General features: G+C 36.9%; 1 protein-coding gene and 1 pseudogene across 2 annotated transcripts in view; one reads left to right on the plus strand and one right to left on the minus strand.

Annotated features, from left to right (window-relative positions):
• AK5 (adenylate kinase 5) overlaps positions 1 to 25853 on the minus strand; it is a 258183-nt gene that overhangs the window by 192957 nt on the left and 39373 nt on the right. For both annotated transcript variants that reach the window (XM_047871638.1, XM_047871639.1), the window contains exon 6: positions 1341 to 1532. In XM_047871638.1, the coding sequence (XP_047727594.1) occupies positions 1341 to 1532 (192 nt within the window). The remainder of the gene's footprint in view (positions 1 to 1340; positions 1533 to 25853) is intronic.
• On the plus strand, positions 1580 to 5927 carry LOC125172825 (tigger transposable element-derived protein 1-like; annotated as a pseudogene).

Here is a 25853-nt window from a genome sequence, read left to right on the forward strand (position 1 = left end):
AAAATTTTTCTTTACAGTGCTATAAAGACTGCAAATAGATTTTTATTCAAGTGCCGTGACTGTCTCAGATCTAAGGGCATCTTAGTCTAATAAAGAGATTTTTTTAACTCAGGAATTGTTAAGTCATAGGAGCTCTGTGGATGAGCTTCAGTAGACTTACCTAAAATTTGTAAAAAAAAAAAAATCTTTTGTGCATTTTATTAAGACAGAAATGCATCATTTTCATCAGATTGTCTACCGGGCCTCGTAACCCCACTAGACAAGAATCTCTGGTCTGATGAGAAGGACCCAAGGGCTGGAGGAAGAGTTCTGCTATTTTGCTACCATCCAGCTACAATGGAGCTGCACTGATGTTAGTGTCTTCTTCCCATAAAATGTTTTCTTCAGATGGCCAATGATTCTCTTTGTATCTTCTATTTTAATACTTAAGTCTCCGATGTTATGAGATCACAATTTGGCTGAATCTTCACCTCTAACTTACTGTATTCTAATAACTGTATTAAGTAGTGATTCAGTCTTTTCATTGGTACACTGAGTATCATCAACCACAGAAAAACTAATTATGAAAATATTAATATTTACATTGTTAATGGAGCAAAAAGATCAATGCCTTCCATTTTGAGACAGCATTACTTCTTTGAGCAAGTCAAACACTTAGGAAACTTTTTTGTGCCATTGGAATCTCATTTCCTTATGTGGTACATTGTAATAAAGCCTAACTTACAATTTAAGTCTAATATAACACTATGTCAGGTACGTGTTTTTAACTCTATCAGTTTTATCAGGTTTCTAAAGACACAAGAGTTGAGAAGTTGGGAAAGTACTACTTAAAATTATACAAACAAGGGGCGCCTGGGTGGCTCAGCCAGTTGGGCAACCAACTTCGGCTCAGGTCATGATCTCACCGTTTCCAGGTTTGAGCCCCACGTCAGGCTCTCTGCTGATGGCTCAGAGCCTGTTTCAGATTCTGTGCCTCCCTCTCTCTCTCTGCCCCTTCCCCACTCATGCTCTTTCTCTCTCAGAAATAAATAAACATTAAAATTATCCAAACAATTATTTAGAAATACTTTTTTATTTGGGGGCTAAAGAACTTTAAATAAGGTTAAAATTTATCTTTTTTTTTTTTTTGTAAAATCAAACTAAAGTGAAAGTAGTTTCATCATTATGACTTAAAAAGGCAAATCAGGTAAAAAACACTGATTTTTTTTTCCCATAGGATCGGCACCCAAGAAAAGCCACTTTTTTAAGGTAAAGAGGATTTCTAAATGAGAACAGGTTAATTAGACATCTGAAAGATCATTCCTGTAGTGGGCATGTATGTAAAAGTATAGCTAACTTACTGTCATGATGAGCCCCTTTTCCTGGAAATATTTAATCAATGGAGCAGCGTTCTGCTTGAAGTTCATTAGTCTCCTTTGGGTAGCTTTCAGATTGTCATCCGGCCGCCCCTGTTGCTCTGCACGCTTCAGTAATCTCTCTTTGAGCCTCTGATTGGCACAAGCCAGGAATACCACCAAGTCGGGAGTACAGATCTGCAAAGAGCATCAAACAAGTAGACAAGCATTCAACACACCAACCAATGCAAGTGAGGGCAGTGGCATTCTGTTGAGGCCATCTTTGGCCCTCTATGTCTCTGCCAGTAGGGCTACTGCTCTATACAAGAGCAGGAGGAGCCATGGTTATTATAAAGGCATACGTTGTTTTGTTGTACTTTGCTTTATTGATTATTAGCAACCTTTTTGTCTAACAAGTCTATTGACGCCATTTTTCCAACAGATGTGCTCACTTCATGGTTCCGTGTCACATTTTGGTAATTCTTGCAATATGTCAAACTTTGTCATTATTACTCTATTTGCTATGGTGATCTGTGAACAGTGATCTTCTTGATGTTACTATTGTAGTTGTTTTTTTTTCAATATATGGAATTTATTGTCAAATTGGTTTCCATAAAACACCCAGTGCTCATCCCAAAAGGTGCCCTCGTCAATACCCATCACCCACCCTCCCTCCTCCCCCCCCCCCCCCCCCACCGCCCCATCAACCCTCAGTTTGTTCTCAGTTTTTAAGAGTCTCTTATGCTTTGGCTCTCTCCCACTCTAACCTCTTTTTTTTTTCCTTCCCCTCCCCCATGGGTTTCTGTTAAGTTTCTCAGGCTATTGTAATTGTTTTGGGGTGCCACGAACCACACCCATATAAGATGGCAAACTTGATCAATAAATGTTGTGTGTGTTCAGACTGCTCTACCCACTGGCCACTCCCTCGTCTTTCTCCATCTTCTTGGGCCTCCCTATTCCCTGAGACACAACAATGCTGAAATTAAGCCATTAACAACCACATAATGGCCTCTAAGTGTTCAAGTGAAAGCTAGAAATGATAGAGCTTAGTTAGGGAGTCATGTCAAAAGCTGAGATAGGCTAAGAGTTAGGCCTCTCGCACTAGTTAGCCAAGTTGTAAATGCAAAGGAAGGAAATTAAAACTGCTACTCCAGTGAACACATAAATGATAAGAAAGTGAAACAGCCTTATTGCTGACATGGAGAAAGTTATGGATAGAAGATCAAACCAGCTACAACACTCCCTTCAGCCAAAGCCTAATCCAGAGCAAGGCCCTAACTCTCTTCAACTCTGTAAAGGCTGAAAGAGATGAAGAAGCTGGCAGAATAAAAGTCTGAAGCTAGCAGAGGTGGGTTCATGAGGTTTAAGGAAAGAAGGCTTCTCCATAATGTAAAAGTGCAAGGTGAGGGGCACCTGGGTGGCCCAGTCGGTTGGGCGTCCGACTCCTGCTCAGGTCAGGGTCTCGCGGTTCGTGAGTTCGAGCCCCGCGTCGGGCTCTGTGCTGACAGCTCGGAGCCTGGAGCCCGCTTCGGATTCTGTGTCTCCCTCTCTCTCTGCCCCATCCCCACTCATGCTCTGTCTCTCTCTGTCTTAAAAAAACAAATAAAACATTTAAAAAAAAAAAGTGCAAGGTGAAGCAGCAAGTGCTGATATAGAAGCTGCAGCAAGTTATCTAGGTAAGATAATTAACGTAAGTAGCTTACACTAAATAACATATTTTCACTGCAGACAAAACAGTTATGTCCTTGAAGATGATGCCATCTAGGACTTTCTCAACTAGAGAGAAGTCAATGCCTGGCTTCAAAGCCTCAAAGGACAGGCTGACTTGGTTGTTAGGAGTTAATGTACCTGGTGACTTTAAGTTGAAGCCAATGCTCATTTACCATTCTGAAAATTCTAGGTCCCTTAAGATTTATGCTAAATCTACTCTGCCTGTGCTCTATCAATGGGACAACAAAGCCTGGATGATGGCACATCTCTTCAAAACATGGTTTACTGAGTATTTTAAGCATACTCTTGAGACCTACTGCTCAGAAGAAAAGATTCCTTTCAAAATATTGCAATACACCTGGTCACCCAAAAGCTCTAATGGAAATGGACAATGGAATTAATGTTGTTCTCATACCTATTAACACAACATCCATTCTGTAGCCCATGGATCAAGGAGTAATTTCAATTTTCAAAAAGTCTTATTATTTAAGAAATACATTTTGTAAGGCTATAGCTGCCATAGCTAGTGATTCTTCTGATGGATCTGGGCAAAGTACATTGAAAACCTTTTGTAAAGGAGTCACCATTCTAGATGCCATTAAGAACATTCATGATTCATGGGAAGAGGTCAAAATATAAACATTAACAGGAGTTTGGAAGAAGTTGATCCCAACCCTCATGAGTGACTTCGAGGGGGTTCCAACTTTGGTGGAGGCAGGAAACTGCAGATGTGGTGGAAAGAACTAGAGACCTAGAACTAGAAGTGGAGCCTGAAGATGCAACTGAATGGCTGCCATCTCCTATTAGATTTTAACGGATGAGGACCTGCTTATGGATGAGCAAAGAAAGTGGTTTCATGAGGTGGAGCCTACTCCTGGTGAGGATGTTGTGAAGATTGTTGAAATGGCAACAGAGGATTTAGAATGTTACACAAACTTAGCTGAAGCAGTGGCAGAGTTTGAGAAGATCGACTCCAATTCTGGAAGAAGTTCTACTGTGGGTAAAATGCTATCAAACAGCATCACATGCTACAAGAAATTGTTTGTGAAAGGAAGAGTCAGTGAAGTGGCAAACTTCACTGTTGTCTTATTTTAAGAAATGGTTGCAGCCACCTCAGCCTTCAGCAACCACCACCCTGGTCAGCCAGCAGCCATCAGTATCAAGGCAAAACCACCCACCAGCAAAACAAGTACAAGTTGCTAAAAGCTCAGATGATGGCTTGACTTTTTTTTTTAAGCAATAAAGTATTAAAATTTTTTTAATGGTTATTTATTTTTGAGAGAGAGAGAGAAAGACATAGAGATAGAGGGGGCGGAGGGGCAGATAGAGAGGAAGACACAGAATCCGAAGCAGGCTCCAGGCTCTGAGCTGTTAGCACAGAGCCCGAAACAAGGATCAAACTCATGAGCTGTGAGATCATGACCTGAGCCAAAATTGGATGCTTAACTGACTGAGCCACCCAGGTACCCCCAAAAAGTATTTTTAAATTAAGGTATGTACACTGGTTTTTTAGGCATTATGCTACGCGCACTCAGTAGACTACAGTCTTGTGTAAACATAACTCTTATATCCAGGAAAACAAAAATTTAATCTGACCTGCTTCATTGTAATACTCACTTTACTGCAGTGGTCTGGACCTGAACCCACATCTTTCAGATATGCCTGTAGTTCATATAAATGGCATTCCCCAATCCACAGAGCTATTTGCAGTGGCTTCCATATTTCTGGAAAATACTTTTCTAGACTACTTGTCTACTTCTAAATACTTGTCTATGTTGAAACAAGTTTCTAGGTTGAATTAAGAGCAATATAGGCAATGGGGCGCCTGGGTGGCTCAGTTGGTTAAGCATCCGACTTCAGCTCAGGTCATGATCTCACAGTCCATGAGTTCGAGCCCCACACCAGGGCTGTGCTGACAGCTCAGAGCCTGGAGCCTGCTTCAGATTCTGCGTCTCTCTTCTCTCTGCCCCTCCCCTGCTCATGCTCTGTCTCTCTCTGTCTCAAAACTAAATAAAAACATTGAACAGAAAAAAAGAGCAATATAGGCATAACTTTGCCAAAGGTATATTGTAAAATCCCCGATTTTAGAGGGGACATGACTACTGGGCCACAGATATTGTCTACAGTAATTAAGTACTGCTCCTATTAATGTTACTTGCTGCCCTTTTAGAAGTATTGGCTGTATGCAATGCCCAATGCTAAGTTATTTTCTTATGATATTGGTAAACTTTGCAATAATCTGCAAGATTAATATTATCTCTAGTTTAAGATAAACAAACTGAGGCTCTGAGAAATGAGGTACTTGTCTGAGGTCACAAGGTCAGTAAGGTCAAAGCTGATATTTGAACCCAGGTCTGTCTGGTCGAAGGCCTGTGTTTCTTCTACTCTTACTAAGAACCAAATAACCCCAAAGCCTTCACAAGTTTCTGAAAATATCAACAAATGACTTGAAAACAACCTATGAAACAAACGGTTCTTGTTAACTCAAGTGCAACCAGTACTGTATTTAAAAGACAACATGGCCATAGAAAATGAATATAGTTTCTTGTTGAGGATGTGACAAGACAAAATGGCAGTTTTGCATAGTGATTTAAAGAAATGATTCCAATTATTTTTGTCTCCTTACATTAGTATATTATTTGGGCATATACCCCAATAAATATAAAATATGCACATATTACCATACTAATATAGGATGTATGTTATAAAATATACACAAGAAATGCAATTTAAAAAGAATGAGATATAATAATTGTAACTCTAACATTTTTTCCCCACACCACAGTGGTTTGCCGTGTATACTTTAGAGACCACTGGTTGGAAAATGGACTCTGGAGGCTGGAAATATGCACTCCAGTTTTTGCCCTAGGACTTGCCAACTGAGTGATAGGCATATGGTTTAATTTTGTAAATCCTCTGTGTCTTGATCTATCAATAAAGATACACAGACCTACCTTGCTGAGTTACTATAAAGATTAAGTAAGATAATGTATGTGAAATACACAGCACATGGTAAGTGCTCAGTAAATTTTAGCCATGTTTATTATCTCTTGGCTTTCATGAGTGTAGGTTGTCCCGGTTTTCTTTTAACTTTTTGCTATTTATTTGTTTATTTATTTTCTTTGCTCACATTTTTTCCTCCTTAAGCCCACGAGTGGGCACCTTCCTTGAGGCTTAGATCATGTTTTTAGGTCATGTCTCCAGGTCCTCATTCTCTTCTCATTTCTCAGTTCTCTTTTACTGCACTTTTCAACTACTACCCTTAGTGGATGGATCCTGAATCTACATTTTCAGCACTGACTTTCAACAGAATCCAAGTCCTGTATTTTCTTTTTTTTTTTTTAATTTTTTTTTTAACATTTATTTATTTTTGAGACAGAGAGAGACAGAGCATGAACAGGGGAGGTGCAGAGAGAGAGGGAGACACAGAATCTGAAACAGCCTCCAGGCTCTGAACTGTCAGCACAGAGCCCGATGCGGGTCTCAAACTCATGGACCGTGAGATCATGACCTGAACCGAAGTCAGATACATAACCGACTGAGCCACCCAGGCACCCCCAAGTCCTGTATTTTCAAATGCTTTGTATGATGGCTCTACCTATAAGTCTTCTTTTGGGGGGGGGGGGTAGGTATTTTTTTAAAGATTTTTTATTATTATTTTAGAGAGAGAGAGTGAGCAAGCAGGGGAGAAGGGCAGAAAGAGAGAGAGAGAGAGAGAGAGAGAGAGAGAGAGAGAGAGAGAGAATCCCCAGTACGCTCCACACTCAGTTTGGAGCCCCATGTGGGGCTGGATCCCACGACCCTGGAATCATGATGTGAACTGAAATCAAGAGTCGAATATTCAATGACTGAGCCACCCAGGCACCCTTCTACCTGTTAAGTCTTAATGTTATTTGTGGTTTAGAAAGGCCAAAATCAATCTCAGCATCTTTTTCCATAAATGAAATTCCTATCCTGCTTGCTTATTTAATTATTCAATTAATTAATTAATTAATTTTATTTTTATGGTATTTTTTATAGTAGCAACACTACTTCCCTAAATCTCTTAGTTAGGAGACTTAGTATCATTTCTAACCTTACTCATCAAAACTTTCATGTCTCCAAGCTATCAGCACTGCCTATGGATTTGGTCTTTGAAACACCACTCAGACTCCCCTTCTTTCAGTTCCCACTGTCATTGTGTAAGCCACACACTGGCGTAAGTGATTAAGAGCATGAATTTTAGAATCAGATCATCCTGAATATGAAATCAGAATCTGCCATCTATTAATTTTTGTCCTTTGAGCAAATGGTTCATTTTCTCTGAGCTTCAGTTTCCTCAACTGTAAAGTATAAGACTCTCTATCTTTGTAGTTTAGTTATTTCTTAATTAAAAAAAATAACTGCTAAATAGCTTTTGAAAAGCCTTAATAATTTAGAAAATCACTTTATAATTTTGGTGTGATATATGACAAAGAGATTATCTGAAGTTAAAACCTTTATTTTATCAAATATTATACGGGAAAATTTTTGTTTAATAAAATCATTGGTAATATTTGGCCTCACTCAACATAAAAATGACATTCTTTTAAATTTACTTTAAATAAATTATATTAGGAAGAAGATAATTTTGACAAATAAAATATTGTATTATGCTTGGTTTGGTCATGATGTATATGAAAATATGGAAAAAATCCTGAATTACTAGCTCAGTATTAAATGCAGATAAAAACTTCTTGGCTTTTTAAATTCTTGCATTATGTAATGAAATTCTTGTATTCTGCATTTAAACAAATGAAATTGTTTACTTTAATATATTTTGTGTTTTGTTTCAGACTACAATGTAAGTGCTTCTCCCTACATAACACAATGAAGTAATGGATAGACTCATATATGTAATCACCATTGTATTTTGTCTTTTACTCTTAGGTTCTGAAATATTAGAGACAGCTTGAAATTTACGTAAGACTTTTTCAACTTTGAATAAGATTGCGTTTTTTTAAATTAAAAGACTTAAAAAAAAACTTTAGGGGCACCTGGGTGGCTCAGTCAGTTAAGCACCCATGTGTGAGCAGGGAGGGGCAGAGAGAGAGGGAGACATAGAATCTGAAGCGGGCTCCATGCTCTGAGCTGTCAGCAGAGAGCCCAATGTGGGGCTTGAACTCACGAACTGTGAGATCATTACCTGAGCCGAATTTTGACACTTAACCAACTGAGCCACCCACGCACCCCAACAGTAGCCCATTTTAAAGGAAAAAATATTTGAATTGTTTATGTTTTTTTCCCCCAAATAGAAGCAAACACCACTCTATTCCAAAAGATGTGAAGTCCTAGAAAGTTTTCATAAAATTCACTTGTGAAATGTTGAAAAGTATCACCAAACAAAGTGGATCTTTGGCATACTTTTTCTTGCCCTAAGTTCTCAAAATATAGTTGCTGATTCAATGAATGAGTGAATAAATTAGTCTTTGAGAACAAAAACTCAGATACTACCTTTGTCTACATGGAAGTAAGCTTCTCAATTGCTGATAGTATTTCTCCTAATGAATCAACTAAATCAATTTTTTTCCCTATCATTATATACACATGTGAATCTTCCTCTGTACATTGACTTAAAGTCCCTTACCTAAATGATTACTCTGTTAAAAAGGACTTGTGCCTGCCTTTGATAAGCAAAGACATATTCACCAAGTCAAACTGCCCAGTGAGCTTGCTTTATACTCCCTGTTCCTGGGGTGCCTGGGTGGCTTAGTTGGTTAAGCATCTCACTCTTGATTTTGGCTCAGGTTATGATTTCATACACTGTTCATGAGATTGAGTTCCGCTTTGGGCTCTGGGCTGACAATGCGGAGCCTGCTTGGGATTCTCTCTCTCTCTCTAGGAATAAATAAATAAACTTAAAAAAAAAAATACTCCCTGTTCCTAATTATCAGTACTTTTGACTGGCCTATTCTTTATGAAGATATGTCAGAAGGCCTACACTCCATAATTCAGATCCCACTGTCAGAAACCAGGAAGCAAAGTATTAAAGACATAAAATTTTTAAACATTTTTCTTAAAAAGAAAAGAAATAGAATATCATAGCTGGAACACAAACTGGATTCACAGAAACTAAAGGATGGAAAAAAACTTGGGAGGTTATCTGACCCAGATTAATGCCAAACCTGTAATTATTTCCACAGTCTCTTGACAAGTGATTTTTAAAGTTGGGCATTTGAACTTGAATTGAATGTTCTTGTGAGCATTTCTTGGGATAGGCACCTAGTAGTTATGAGGCAGCCCTTTTCGTTATGGGAAGGCTTAATAACTGGGAAGTCCTTTCTAATATTGGGTTCAATTTTCCTTCCCATTTCTGCCTACAGCGAAAATGTAAAATAAAAAAAATTTTTTTTTATCCATTAAACATTTATTGAACACACTGCATTATCACAGAATCTAGATTAGGTCATTATAGGAAAAAAGGATAGATAACTGTACTTCACTAACATTTAACATGGAAATACTTTTTGGGCAGAGTTTCAAACAGAGTAGGGGACTGGGAAACAAAAACTGGAATGGGTCCCACCATGGAGATGTTCTAGAAACTACTACTACTGCCCCCTTTTGGTTGGACTCCTAAAGGGCTATATCAGAGTATGTGTGAACAAGCCTCATAGGACTAAATCCTTTTAGAATCACCCCAAATTCTCATTATATTAGGTGATTAAATGTATTCAACAGCCAATTAGGCATAGCTGAGAAGAGAACGAGGGAACTAAAACAGCAGAAGAAAATATCCAGAATGAAGCAAGGGGAAGTGAGGGGTAGGAAAAGTACAGAACATAGCAAAAGAGAAATAGAATGGTTAGAAAGTTCTAGAGTAAGACAGAAAATGAAGAAGCAATCTTTGACAATATAATAGCTAAGAATTTTCCAAACTCACAAATAATATCAAGTCTCAGATTTAAGAAGCAATCTAGGGGCGCCTGGGTGGCGCAGTCGGTTAAGTGTCTGACTTCAGCCAGGTCACGATCTCGCGGTCCGTGAGTTCGAGCCCCGCGTCAGGCTTTGGGCTGATGGCTCGGAGCCTGGAGCCTGTTTCCGATTCTGTGTCTCCCTCTCTCTGCCCCTCCCCCGTTCATGCTGTCTCTCTCTGTCCCAAAAATAAATAAACGTTGAAAAAAAAATTTTTTTTAAATAAAAAAAAGAAGCAATCTAAAAGCCAAGCAGAATAAACAAAAAACTCAGATCTAAGCATATTATAGTAAAACTGCTAAAAGTTTACAAAGACAAAAAGACCAAATCAAAACAAACAAACAAAACCTTTAAAGCAGCCAGAGAAAAAGAAACGAAAGATTCTCTTCAGAGTAGCAACAAAAAACAGCTGTATTTTCAAAAGAAACAATGACGCTAGAAAACAATGAAATGCTATCTTTAAAGTGTCAATACAAAATAACTGCCAGCCTTGGTTTCTATATGAAATAAAAATACCATTCAAAAATTAAGAGTAAATGCAGATATTTTCAAACAAAAACTGACAGAATCCGTCATCAGAGATTCTATACTAAAGTATTAAAGAATATTCTTTAGGTAGAAGGAAAATTATCCAAGATAGAAGTTGGTCCAGAGGAACAAATGAAGAACAATGAAGTGGTAAATATATGGGTCAACCTAAACGAATAGTGACCATATGAAAGAATACTGAAAGTATTTTGTGGTGTTTAAAAAAGAGATTAGTCATGAGGCAGGGACATGAAGTTCAATTGTTTTAAGGTCTTGTTCAGGAAGTGGCAGAAATACTGAATTCTATGAGACATTAAGTTAAGGATGCATGTGGTGATCCCTAGAACAGGTGTCAGCAAATTTTTTCTGTAAAGGACCAGATAATGAATGTTTTAGGCTTTTCGGGCCATATGGTCTTGTAGCATGAAAGCAGCCATAAAGCTGTCAGTGGGGCCTGGGGAGAATCTACAGGAGGAGGGCAAGCCAATAAAGTTACAGTGTCCAGTTAGTCCTTGGGACCCGCAACTGGGACCTCCATCCTTCTGGGCCTTCTGAGCAGCATGTGTGAGGAGCCTCTGTCCACCAGATCCTGCCCCCTACTGGTCAAGAGTTGCCCCTGGCATATCACCTCCCCCATACTTTCACACTGTGTATGGGTGAGTCCCTGGGCAGGAAGCCAGACACACCCAGTGAGTAATCACACATTAACAATGGCACGAAACTGGTCACAGTAGCAATGGCCAAGTAAAAGATGGGTTGCGAGAATATAAGATAGGGCATCAGAGGTACTTGATACAGTTGCACTCTTGAAATAGAAAGATACAGAAATGCTAAAAGCAAAAGGATGGAAAAAACATACCATGGAAACATTAGCCAATAGAAAGGTGGTAAAACTATACAAATATCAAACCCAATTTGACATTTAACCGGCAAAGGAAAAAATAAACTGAAAGTATTGAGGAGAGTGGACTTTGAAAGTTCTCATCATGAGAAAAACAGGTTTTGTAACTATGTATGGTGATAGATATTAACTGGATTTATTGTGATCATTTGGCATTTATAATTATGGAATCATTATGCTGTATACCTGAAATGAATTAATGATATGCCAATTACACCTCAATTAAAACAACTGAAAAAAATAAATAAAATGCCTAATAATACATTTCCTACCAAAAAAAAAAAACAGGCAAAATAAACAGACATTTCTTAAAAGACATACAAATGGCCAACAGGTACATAAAAAGGTGTTTAGCATCACTAATCATCAGACAAATGCAAACCAAAACCACATCGAGATATCACTTCATACCTGTTAGAGTAGCTATTACCAAAAGACAAAAGATAGCAAGTTTTGGGAAGGATACGGAGGAAAGGGAACCCTTGTGCACTGTTGGTGGGAATGTAAATTGGTACAGTCACTGTGGAATACAGTACAGATAGCCCTCAAAAAAAAAGTTAAAAATAGCACAACTTCATAATCCAGAAAACCCACTTCTGGGTATATATATATAAAGGAAACAAAATCAACATCTCAAAGAGATATCTGCACTCCCATGATTATTTAACTTTAAAAAAGTAGGAAATCCTACCATCGTGACAACATGGATGAATCTGGAGGACATTATATTAAATGTAATAAGCCAGACACAGAAAGACAAACACCGCATGATCTCACTTACACGTGGAATCAAAAATAGTCAAACTCACAAAAGAAAACAGTAAAACGGTGGTTGTCAAGGGCTGGGTGGAGAGGGAAATGAGGACACGTTGCCCAAAACATACAGGGAATCAGTCATGCAAGATGAGTAAGTTCCGAAGATCTATAGAACAGCAATGTGACTATCGTTAACAGTACCAATTAAATTGGTACAATTAATATACCTGAATTTTTGCTAAGATGGTAGATCTTAAGTGTTCTTACCACAAAAAGGAAAAAACAAGAAGAAAGGAAAAGAACAAAACGAACAAATAAATGGTAACTATCTGAGGTGGTGGGTATGTTAGCTAGATTGTGGTTATTATTTCACAATGTATACATATATTGAAACATCAAGTTGTGTACCTTAAATAGACGCAATTTTTATTTGTCACTTATACTTCAATAAATGTGAAAAAAACTGAAAAAATGTCAGACAAGTATAGACTTTAGGGAGAGAAGTATTACTAGAGTTAAAGAGTGTCACTTCATTATGATAAAAGGTTTAATTATCTAGGAAGAAATAATAGCCTTAATTTGCATGACCCAATAATATAGGTTCTCAGTATTCAAAGCTGAATTTAAACAGAACTAAAAAGAAGAAGGTCAAAACTCCACAATCATAGTGGGAGATTTTAATATATCTTTCCAAATAACTGATAGAACAAGTCACCAAAAAATCAGTAAGGATAGAGGAGAACTCAATATGATTAACAACTATATATATATATATATATGTACACATATATATATGTACACATATATATATACATATACATGTATATATATATGATGTCCACATATATATATATAGTTGTGTGTGTGCGTGTGTGTATACACACACACACACACACACACACACAAAACACTACAACTACCAAGTTGAATATAAAATCTTTTAAAATACACACAGAAAATTTATAAAAGTTGACCATATTCTGAGCCATAAAGGAAATTTAAATACATTTCAGATGTTTGAAACTCACATGCAGATTACCTTTAGTAACTACAGTGGAAGTAAGCTCTGCACAAATAATAAAAATATAAATTAAAAAATCCTCATGTTTGGAAGTTAAACAATACACTTTAACATAATTCCTGGGTCAAAGAAATCACAGTGGAAATAGAAAATATTTTAGATTAAATGATGATAAATTATGACATTTCAAAACTTATGGGATGTAGCTACACCCATAGTTACAGGAACATTTATTGCCTTAAATGAATATATTGGGGGAAAAAGAAGTTGAAATTAGTGATCTAAGCATCCACCTCAAAATGATAAAAAAAAATTAGGCCTTTTTAGGTCAACTAAAAAGTTGAAAGAAGAAAAAGATAAAGATAATAGCAGAAAAAATATATAAAGTAAACATATACCTAAGGGATGATTCCTTGGAAAGGCTAATAAAATTGATAATTCTGGTGAAACAAATCAAGAAAAAGAAAGAAGGTAAAAATAAATATTGGTAATAAGAGGGAATATATTCCTAAATATCTTAAAGAATTTAAGATGATAAAGGATATTAAGAACAACTTAATGAAAACAAGTTGCAAAATTATTTGAAATGAACTGATTTCTAGAAAAACACAACTTCCTTAAGCTGACAAAAGAATAAACAGAAAATCAGATGTTAAATCCATACTCAAAACCCTCACACAAAGAAAACTCAAAACCTGATGGCTTTACCAGTGAATTAATTGTACCAGACACCAAGCTAACAGAAAACCTTCTACTAAATATAAAAGGAATGACAACTGGGGCATCTGGGTGACCCTGTCAGTTAAGCTCAGGTCATGATCTCATGGCTCGTGAGTTCAAGCCCTGCATGGGGACAGCGTGGAGCCTGCTTGGGATTCTCTCTCTCTCTCTCTCTCTCTCTCTCTCTCTCTCTCTGTCCCTCCTCCCCTAAGATAAGTAAACTTAAAAAAAAAAACAACAAGGAATGAATACTTCTCAATTCATTCTGTTAGGCCGGCATAATCTTGAATCCAAAGCCTGACAAGGACATTAAAAGAAAGAAAAATTATAGACTAATCTAACTCATGACCATAGATGCAAAAAATCTAAGTAAAATATCAGCAAATGAATCCATCAATATATAAAAAAATTATGTACACCATGACCAATTTGGGTTTATTTCATGCAGGAAAAATTGGTTTTCCTTTCAAAAATCAAGCAATGTAATTTATCAAATGAACAAAATAGAAGAGAAATATCAAAAGATCATTTTAACAAAAATAAATACGGGGAAAACATTCAGTTAAACTTAACATTCATTCATGATATTTTCAAAAAATTCTTTTTGTATTTGAGAGAGAGAGAGGGAGAGAGAGAGAGAATCTTAAGAAGGCTCCATGCGGAGAGCAGAGCAACATAGGGCTTGATCCCACAATCATGGGATCATGAACTGAGCTGAAATAAAGAGTTGGATGCTCAACTGACTGAGCTACCCAGGTGCCCCACTCATGATAAATACTCTTATCAAACTAGGAATTCAGCAGAACATCCATAATTTGATAAAGGATAAATACATAAAATTTATAGCAAGCACCATTCTTAATCAAGAAATGCTGAAAATTTTCCCTTGTGTTGAAATAAAGATGCCTATCGTAATCATTTCTAGTTAACACTGTAATGGAGACTTTAGACAGTACAATAAGACATGAAAAAGAATAAAAACATAGGATTGGACAGAAAGAAATATAATAGTCATTTGAGACAATGTGATCGTACATGTAAAAAATCCAAAAGAATTTAAAAGCGATTAGAATAAATACGCAAAGTTAGCATGGTCTCTGCCTACAAAAGCAGTATACAAGAATCAATTTTATTCCTATATATTAGGAACAATTTAAAAATGAATTTAAAATGCTACTGAACAGAGCTTTAATGTGATATTGCTTGAGAAAGACTCAACCAGCCATTGTTGGCTTTCCAAGAAAAGCTACACTCCCGAGGGGCATATGCCAACGAATGTCAGGAGATTCAGGAAGCTGGAGCAGCAAGGAAATAGTTTCTACTCTAGAGCCTCCAGAAGGAAATACAGCCCTATGGACATATTCACATTAGCCTGGGTGAAGAAGGAGGCCCAAAGGAAGGAATTCTGGAAGATATGCCTGTCGATCCTGACAATGAGGTGTATAAACGCCTTCTGAGGAAGGGTATCAAGACTAGGAACCCAGAGCCTAAGAAATACTTTCGTTCCCAGTTTCTTGAGACCTACTAACAGATGTTCCATCCTGTAAAAGTATTCAGTTCCAATGTGCCCAGTCATGACATTTTTCTCAAAGTTTTATTAAAAATTTTATTTAAATCCAAGTTAGTTAACATGTAGCATAATAATGGTTTCAGGAGTAGAATTTGGGAATTCATCACTTACATACAACACCCAGTGCTCATCCCAACAAGTGCCCTCCTTAATGCCCATCACCCATTTAGCCCATCCCCTCACCAGCAACCCTCAGTTTGTTCTCTGTATTTAAGAGTCTCTTATGGTTTGCCTCCCTCTCTGTTTCTATCTTATTTTTCCTTCCTTTCCCCTATGTTCATCTGTTTTGTTTCTTAAATTCCACATACGAGTGAAATCATACGGTATTTGTCTTTCTCTGACTGATTTCACTTAGCATAATACATTCTGGATCCATCCTGTTGTTGCAAATAGCAAGATTTCATTCTTTTTTTTATAACTGAGTAATATTCCATTATGTATGTATATATGTATGTGTGTATGTATACATATATATATATATATATACATATATATATATCTCACATCTTTATCCATTCATCACTTGATGGACATTTGGGCTGTTTCGATAATTTGGCTATTGTTGATAGCACTGCCATAAACATTGGGGTGCATGTGCCTCTTTGAATCAGCATTTTTTTGCATCCTTTGAATAAATTCCTAGTAGTGCAATTGCTGGATCATGGGGTAGCTCTATCTTTAATTTTTTGAGGAATTTCCATACTGTTCTCCAGAGTGGCTGTGCCAGTTTGCATTCCCACCAGCAGTGCAAAAGGGTTCTCCTTTCTCTGCATCCTCGCCAACATCTGTTTTTTCCTAGTCATTAATTTCAGCCATTCTGACAGGTGTGAGCTGGTGCCTCATTGTGGTTTTGATTTGTATTTCCATGATGATGAGTGATGTTGAGCATATTTTTATGTGTCTGTTTGCCATCTGGATGTCTTCTTTGGGAAAATGTCTGTTCATGTCCTTTGCCCATTTCTTCACTGGATTATTTGTTTTTTGGGTGTTGAGTCTGAAAGTTTATAGATTTTGTATACTAACCCTGTATCAGATATGTCATTTCAAATATCTTCTCCCATTCCATCGGTTGCCTTTTAGTTTTTTTGATTGTTTCCTTAGCTGCGCAGGTTTTATCTTGATGAGATCCCAATAGTTCATTTTTGCTTTTGATTCCCTTGCCTCCATAGACATGTCTAGTAAGAAGCTGCTGTTGCTGAGGTCAAAGAGCTCGTTGCTTGTTTTCTTCTCCAGAATTTTGGTGGTTTCCTGTCTTACATTGAGGTCTTTCATTCATTTTGAGTTTATTTTTGTGTATGGTATAAGATAGTAGTCCAGGTTCATTCTGCATGTCACTGTCTGGTTTTCCCAACACCATTTGCTGAAGAGACTGTCTTTCTTCCATTGGATATTCTTTCCTGCTTTGTCAAAGATTAGTTGGCCATACATTTGTGGGTCCATTTCTGGGTGTTTTATTCTATTCTATTGATCTCTGTGTCTCTTTTTGTGTCAGTACCATGCTGTCTTGATGATTGCAGCTTTGTAATACAGCCTGAAGTCAGGAATTGTGATGCCTCCAGGTTTGGTTTTCTTTTTCAACATTACTTTGGCTATTTGGGGTCTTTTCTAGTTCCATCCAAATTTTAGAATTCTTTGTTTTAGCTTTGTGAAGAACGCTGGTGGTATTTTGATAGGGATTCATTGAATGTGTAGATTGCTTTGGGTAGTATCCACATTAACAATATTTGTTCTGCCAATCCATGAATGTGGAATGCTTTTCCATTTCTCTGTGTCTTCTTCAATTTCTTTCATAAGCTTTCTATAGTTTTCAGTGTACAGATCTTTTACCTCTTTGGTTAGGTTTATTCCTAGGTATTTTATGGGCTTTGGTGCAATTGTAAATGGGATCAATTTCTTGATTTCTCTTTCTGCTGCTTCATTATTGGTGTATAGAAATGCAACTGATTTCTGTACGTTGATTTTACATCCAGCAATTTTTCTGAGTTCATATATCAGTTCTAGCAGTTTTTTGGTGGAGTCTTTGGATTTTCCATGGAGAGTATCATGTCATCAATGAAGAGTGAAAGTTTGACTTCTCCCTTGACAGTCTGGATGCCTTTTATTTCTTTTTGTTGTCTGATTGCCGAGGCTGCGACTTCCAACACTATGTTGAACAACACTGGTGAGAGTGGACATCTTTGTTGTGTTCCTGACCTTAGGGGGAAATGTTTTAGTTTTTCTCCATTGAAGATGATATTAGCTGTGGGTGTTTTGTATATGGCCTTTATGATCTTGAGGTATGTTCCTTCTATATCTACTTTCTTGAGGGTTTTTATCAAGAAAGGATACTATAGTTTCTCAAATTTTTATAGTGTGTTTTAAACTCTTTCATTAGCAATTATTGAATTTATCTGTACCTGCCCCTAACTCGGCATTTCAGTGATTCCCTCTCACTGAAGTGAATACATGGTAGCATGGTCCTTGTGTGCTGTGTGGATATTGTGGCTTCAAATCTAAAATGTTAAATTAAAACACTTATGTGACTGCCATTTATTTCTAAATATTCACTATTTTTTTGTTGCTGTTAAGAATTTGTGATCTACTATCATATATTAAAAGATTTCTAGGGGCTCCTGGCTGGCTCAGTCAGAAGAGGATGTGACTCTTGATCTCAGAGTCATGAGTTTGAGCCCTACCTTGGGTGTGTAGAAATTACTTAAATTAAGAAAAAAAGATTGGTAGGTGTCTTTTAATTATTTTTCTCAGAATAATGATGTGTTGTGAAATTTGTTAATATATACAATACTTAAAAACATGTGAACATGAAACTATGCACCATAAATATTAACTGAAATTTTACTGTTTTGTGATGTTTTTATTAACTTGTGTTTATATATAAATGGTGAAAACTAAAATGTTATCTCATTGAAAAATACAAATTCTACTTAACCAAAAAATCATTTAATCACCTAGAAGAAAAAAACCTAATGAAAAAGGATACAAGAATATAACCTAGACCTTGGCAGAAATAAAATGAAGTATATACCATATTAATGAATGGGACACTTAATATTATAAAGTACATCAATGCCCTCCAATTGATCTATAGATTTAATGTAATCTCTAAATGTCAGCATGTTTATTAAAAGTTTTGTGTTTTATGGGAATTGAAAAATAGACCAAAGTTTATTTGAAAATGCATAGGGCCAGGAATAATCAAGGAAATCTTCAAGAAAATCTTGAAGAAAAAGGACAAACTGATAGAACTTATTGTAAGATAATGTGACTCATTATAAATCCACAGTAAATAAGACAGTGAGGTGCTGGGTTTTAAGGAAGACTAGTAAACTACTGGCACACAGAGAAAACTCAGAAACAGATCCACTGGCCAAATATATGAGCATATGATTTATGACAAAGGTGGCACTGCAATGCAGTGGAGGAAAGCACGGTCTTTTCAATGAATGGTACTCATACAATTGGATGTTCATATAGAAAATGATGACTCTTGGGGTGCTTGGATGGCTCAGTTGGTTGAGCATCTGACTCTTGATTTCAGCTCAGATCATATCACAGTTGTGGGATTGAGCCCTGCTTAAGATTTTCTCTCCCTCAGCCCCTCTCCCTCACTTGCATGCATGCTCTCTCTCTCCAATAAACGGAATTTTTTTAAAAAATTAATGTTTATTTATTTTTGAGAGAGAGAAAGAGAGAGTGAGGCAGAGAGAGAGGAAGACACAGAATCCAAAGCAGGCTCCAAGCTCTGAGCTGTCAGCACAGAGCCCAACACAGGGCCCGAACTCACGAACCACAAGATCACAACCTGAGCCAAAGTTGGAGGCTTAACCGACTGAGCCATCCAGGCACACCAATAAATAGAAGTTTTAAAATAATTAAAAAAGAAAAGAAAATGATGAGTCTTAACTCTGTATGATAGGATATGCAAAATTCATTCCAAGTGGATGTTCAGATCTAACTGAAAAGTAAAATGATAAAGATTTTAGAAGGTAACTTATAAGAAAATAACTTCTAGACCTTAGGGTAGATACTAATTTCTTAAATAGGACCTAAAAATTAACCATAAAGAAGAAGTTTAATAATTGAGTGACTTTAACATAAAAAAAACACTTTTACTTATTAAATACACTATTAAAAAAATGAAAATATCAGTGGGAGAAGATACTTACAACACATAAAATCAATAGAGGGCTTGTTTTGAAAATATAAAAAGTATTCTTACAAATCAATAAGAAAAACAGAAAATAGCAAAATGGGCAAAAGGCTTGAACTGGCATTTTTACAAAAGAGGATATCCAAATAATAAACTAAAGAGGTCCCTACCTCATTAATAATCCAGGAAATGCAAAATGAAAAAAACACATCCCCAGAATGGCTAAAATTCAAAAGACCAACAAGACCAGTATTAACAAGAATATACAGCAACTGGAGCAAGTTCATGATAACTTATAGACTAGTACACTCATGTTCTGTGTACCTATTATATGCTAGATTCTATTCTACGTACCAAGGACTAACAATGAGCACAAATCAGGTATGTTCTTGCCCTGATGCAACTTGTAGCCAATTGGCAAAGACAAACTTTAATCAAAACATTTTCACAAATAAATATAAAACTGTAACTGTATTAATTTTCACAACATAGACGTGGAGTTGTTACTATGAGAACATATAATAGGGAAATCCAACCTTATTGTGGAGTTCATGGAAGGCTCCTATGAGGAAATGGCAATTGAGTGGAGACCTGAAGATGAGGAAGGAATAACTAGAGAAAGAGGGAAGAGTGGTCTTTCCAAGACAACAAATTCACAGAGAAGGGAAGACACATGGCTCAGGAGGAATGCAACACCAAAATTTTATGTGAAGTATGTAGCTCACAAGATGAGAATCTTATAGACATTATCCTCCTACACAGAAGATAATCTAAATAGGTAGGCATTTTTTTCTCTTTCCAGGAGAGGGAAAGCAACCCATGTCTTGATAAAGATTTCTCCAGTTTGACATTTATAAGTGGAAGAATCTAGACACTGGAAAGGATGAACTGGACCCTGGCAAATATGAGCTCTATCATCTGTTTTGTTCACTCTCTTTTCCCAAATAACATGAATGGGCTCTGCATGGTTATATGGTTATAAACTCTATGACCTGAGCTGTTAAGACCCTTGGGTTTACAGAAAAGAACAAAAAAATGGAGAATGTTAATTTGTAAGAAAAGTGAATTGAAGACTCTTTTTCCATTTTTCCCCATCCCTCTCTCTACACTTTTGAGGAGAAGTATGGCTAAAGTTGGTCAGATCAAGACTTTTCACTGAGCTACCGTATTAGGTGATGTAGAGTGCCTAGTACTGTAGTACTAGGTAGGGGTATGTTTTCTCTCACCTACGATCCTGTCTTTTATTTCAAAGAGGCAGGAGAAGTAATACCCATCTCTCTTTCTGCTGCTCACCTTACTCTTTGAAGTTGCTTCTTTCTAAGCAGCTAGAGAGATCTGCTGGACTTAATTGTCAGAAAGCCTACATTGGGCTGCTCTAAGCACCAGCCCAATTCATGCTTTTCTGTCCTCTTCTCCTCCATTGGCATTCTCTGGATTTATGTTTCTGTAACAGTGGTGGGACAATGTGAGACTTGTGGGGAGTAGGATTAGGGTTGGAAGAGGTCTTCTAGTCTGTTTTGGTGCTAGGCTCCAGGCTGCCAGTACCCTACATAAAAGGAACTCTTCATGGAGTTCAGATGGTACTCTTGGGCTCCACTGGGTTTAGAGACAAAGTTTCATAATAAAATAATTTTTTTTTTGCTGTCAATTGCTGTCCCTGCATGTTTCTTATTTAAAGATTATGCTGGAGGACTGACAGACTGAGGATAGCATTTGTTGTTTCCCAAATAAAATTTTAATCTCTCATATTTCCAATGATTAGTCTGGGTATTAGGCCCTGATTAGAAAGAGGAGAAAGACAATTTTCCCAACCTTAAGGAGCTCATAGTCTAATAGTCAAGCAAAAAGACAATTGTAACACAATATGATCAGCACAATGTTTAAAAAAAATATGGGAATAAATAGAAGGGCCACTTTCATATGGCAATTCTTATAATACCTGATATCAGTTAACATACTCACCCTGGGTCTTCTTTTCTCCAAGACAAATTGCATCCCCTTTCCCAAGATTTACAATTAATGAAATTACACTAATTAAATTAAATCTGATAACAATATGAAGGACAATCTACAGCCATGGTACTGAAAGAGCAACCCTTGCACTAATTGCCCTGAGATGGGCATCCCCTGGAATTGCTAGAAATGCAAATCAATGAGCCCCACTCTGTTCTACTGAATCAGAATCTCTGGAGATGGGACCCAGGAAAGTGTGTTTTAACCTGTACTTTACAGGAAGTCCTATATAAAAAATGAGTGCTCAGAATGGGCACAGGGCCTTTAAATCCAAAGTGGATAATATGATTAAGTCAAAAATGAAAGAAACTAATTTAAGGAGAAACTAGTACATGAAACCTTATTTTTACAGTTTGGGCATTTCTTGATGAAAAGCTATATTCTACCCTTTTCGATGATCCTGTGGTAATCTCTTACAGCCTCCAATGCATTCATTTCCAAGACTTTAATTACCCAGTGATCTATTACTCTTTTTTTTCATAGCTTGTCACAAACCAAATTAATCACATCTGGTGAACAGAGTATATTATGAATGGTTTAAGGAGATATCTTTAGTTCATGAAAAGTACCTGTGGTTTGGTTTTTATGGTACAAATCTTCATTTCAATAAAACAACTGGGATACATTAGGCTGCCAAGATGTAGGAATTTAATGAAGAGGAAAAGATTAAGGTTTTATTTAATATCTACCAGGTTGGTAATATGGAAATGAATATAAATTACAGCACTATTTTTTCCAAGATGTCTTTTCCCCGCCACTAATTTTATTATATATGTATCTACTTCTTCATTTGTTTAAGTCATTCACCTAATATGTATTAAGATCCCTTTATGAGCCAAAGTTGAAGTTCTGGAAGGGTAGGCTGGACTAGATGGGTAGGCATTGTCTTCCACGCTAAATAGTTGGGGTTTTAACTTATAAACGTGGGAGTATTATACTTTATTTCATGCCTTAGAATGAATGCCAATGGTAGTGCAGGGACAGACTGGATGGAGGCAAGTGCATCATCTAACGAACCTGAATTGTCTACATTGAAGCACTCCTTATAAATGAAGAGGTAAATAAATGTAAAACATGGTCATTATTCTTAACATTCTCATTATAGATTTGCTCGATCTTACTGGTCATTTAGAAAATAGGGGGAACTATTATTAGTACCTGCATTAGGCAAACAGACTGAAATAAAACAAAGACTTTGAGATTGGATGGAAGAGAGGGATGAATGCAAATGGGCAGTGTTCAAAAATACATTAGTTGTTTATATACCCGAGGGATGAGCCATGCCTGCCTGATTCATAGTGGTCAGTTCATGGACTCTTCATTACTAGTGCATGTGATGCATGACTAATTAGACCACAGAAAACAGTGTCTTTTAAGAAACAAATGGTTAGGTGATATTTCCAGACCCAGCCAAGAAAATGACTTGAAGAAGTAGAAGATCTCAGCATATTGCTACTGCTTACGATTTAGCCGACTTCTAAACTGTCCCCTCTCTAAACCTTGCTTCTTTACAAACTTTTAACATTTAAATCCTCAATATTGACAATGGGAATAATCACCCATGAAATCCTGTCGTTGATATGAGGGCACAAACCTGACATATTGTTTACTATGTTCTAAATTCATGGGAACAAAGAAGATGGGAATGAATTCCTAAATAGTATGTGGCCAAACCCCTATTCGATCAGCTGCATAGCAATCAGTTTTCCAAAAAAAAATTACTGAAGCTAAAAATAAGATATATTTTTATTTGCATCACATAAGATAAAATATATTCATCTTAAAAAAGGAAGAACAGTGCAATTTCTCCCTGATCTACCTATTTTAGACATCTGGATTTTATGCTTTGAGACACTGCAACCATTCAAAAGAAGTGTTAGAAAAGTGGTTTAGAAATTCTAATAGCAAAGATGCACATTTCCAAATCTTTTAAAAGCATATCTTGCAGGAAAATGAAATTCAAGGGTATATTAAATGCTAACTGGTATATAGGAATATAAAATAGGTAAGAAATTTTGTGATAGTTCCATTAATACTCTATGCACATACTTACTGAATGGAAAATAGGCTGATAATTCACCACGAAATGCCATTACTAGAGATTTCCATTTGAAGTTTAGATGGAAATACTCTTTTTTAAACTTCAGTGTCACTGTAAAGAAAAACTGGTTTTTTTTTCCTTAGGTGTAAGTTATTTTGATTTGTGTGGCTGAAAGAAGCTAACACTTCCCAAAGAAGACACACGCCTAATACGGTTCTATTTCACACTTATCTACATCAATTGCTTAGTATTCATTCAAACACAAAGACTGTCTCCAAGAAAATTCAGAAAAGACTACGTTTTATGTTATTAATGGCTGGAGGGGGAGTGATGGTATCCCACTCTATTCATTGGACATTACTGTATCTCTCTGCTTAGCTTATCTTAGAATAACTCTTCTCATTCACATTGATAATGAAGAAAAATACTTGGAACTCATATTCTCAGACATTTGAGGAGCCAAATAAGACCCAAACAAATTCCAGCCAGAATTTGAGACTACATCTTTGTAACACCTTGTTCTCGAGATTTTCTTTTTTTTATTTAAAAAAAATTTTTTTTTCAACGTTTATTTATTTTTGGCACAGAGAGAGACAGAGCATGAACGGGGGAGGGACAGAGAGAGAGGGAGACACAGAATCGGAAACAGGCTCCAGGCTCTGAGCCATCAGCCCATAGCCCGACGCGGGGCTCGAACTCACGGACCGCGAGATCGTGACCTGGCTGAAGTCGGACACTTAACCGACTGCACCACCCAGGCGCCCCTCGAGATTTTCTAAGTATGAGAACCACTATGGAAGACCCCTTCATCCTTCTCATGAGCATTTATTAACTATTTTAATATGTGCCTACAAGTGGTTAAACTAGGTCACTATTCTTTCATTCCTTTTATTTTTTAAAATCTTCTGATAGAGTGCTGACAATACTTGGAAATGCATTTAGAGGTATCCACTTCAGTCCAACATACGTTAATTATTTAATGAGCCAATGGCCATATTAGATTAAAGAGATACAAAATGGGCAAGACATGGTCCCTGTCCACAAGGATATCCCAATCCAACATGGAAACAGGCACATAAAATGCTATTTCATCACAGTGAAATTGTATGGAAATTTCACCAAATGGAAGCCAGGGCAGGGTACAATAGAGGCACAGAAGAGTAGTTCTGGAAGTCTTGGAAACTGGTGGCCCATGTGAATACCACATGAATATATGGGATGTTCTCTTTCCCCAGAAACTGTTCAGGGCTCTTATTTTACTGGAAAAAGCATTTAGGGAAAGGAAGGAATGAAGAAGTTATATCCAAGTCTATGTTCTGGTAGGCAAAATGGGTCTATGAAAAACCCTGCTGATATAATCAAATTATTCTTCTATCACACACTCATTCACTTAGTTGGCTGCTACCAAGCATCAGATGTATAACAGTTGCATCTTGTATTTAAAAACTACCTCATAGGGGCACCTGGGTGGCTCAGTCTGTTGAACATGTGACTTCAGCTCAGGTCGTGGTCTCACAACTTGTGGGTTCAAGCCCCATATTGGGCTCTATGCTGTCAGCACAGAGCCTGCTTTGGATCTCTGCCCCCCTCTCCCTCTGCACCTCTCCCACTCATGCTCTCTCTTAAAAGTAAATAAACATTTAAAACAAAATAACAAAAATTAAAAGTACCTCATAATCTGGCCTCCAGTTACAAACTGCTCTGATATAACAGTGTGATGAACTTAAGGAACATTTTATTAATTAATTTATTTTTAAGTTTATTTATTTTGAGAGAGAGAGAGAGAGAGAGAGAGAGAGAGAGGAGAGGGGTAGGGAGAGAGGGAGAGAGAGAATCCCAAGCAGATGTGGAGCTTGAACTCAGGAACTGGAAGATTATGACCTGAGCTGAAACCAGGAGTTGGACACTTAACCTACTGGGTCACCCAGGCACCCCTTAAGGTACATTTTAGAAATTGATGGTCTGGTAGCCATTATCAAATCCAGAGTAGCAAACTAAGCTGAGAGACTACCTAATGAAGTGACCAGCAGAACATGTGAAATCAGGACTCTTTCTGACAATCAGGAATAGTCTCTGTAGGTACCTCCACCTGACCCCACACTCCTTTAAATATAACCCCACTTTTATGAGGAGGGTAAAAGTTTTGTGTTTTTTTTTTCCTATAAATATCTAATAA

The sequence above is a fragment of the Prionailurus viverrinus genome, chromosome C1, assembly GCF_022837055.1.
Source record: "Prionailurus viverrinus isolate Anna chromosome C1, UM_Priviv_1.0, whole genome shotgun sequence".
Lineage (NCBI taxonomy): Eukaryota > Metazoa > Chordata > Mammalia > Carnivora > Felidae > Prionailurus > Prionailurus viverrinus.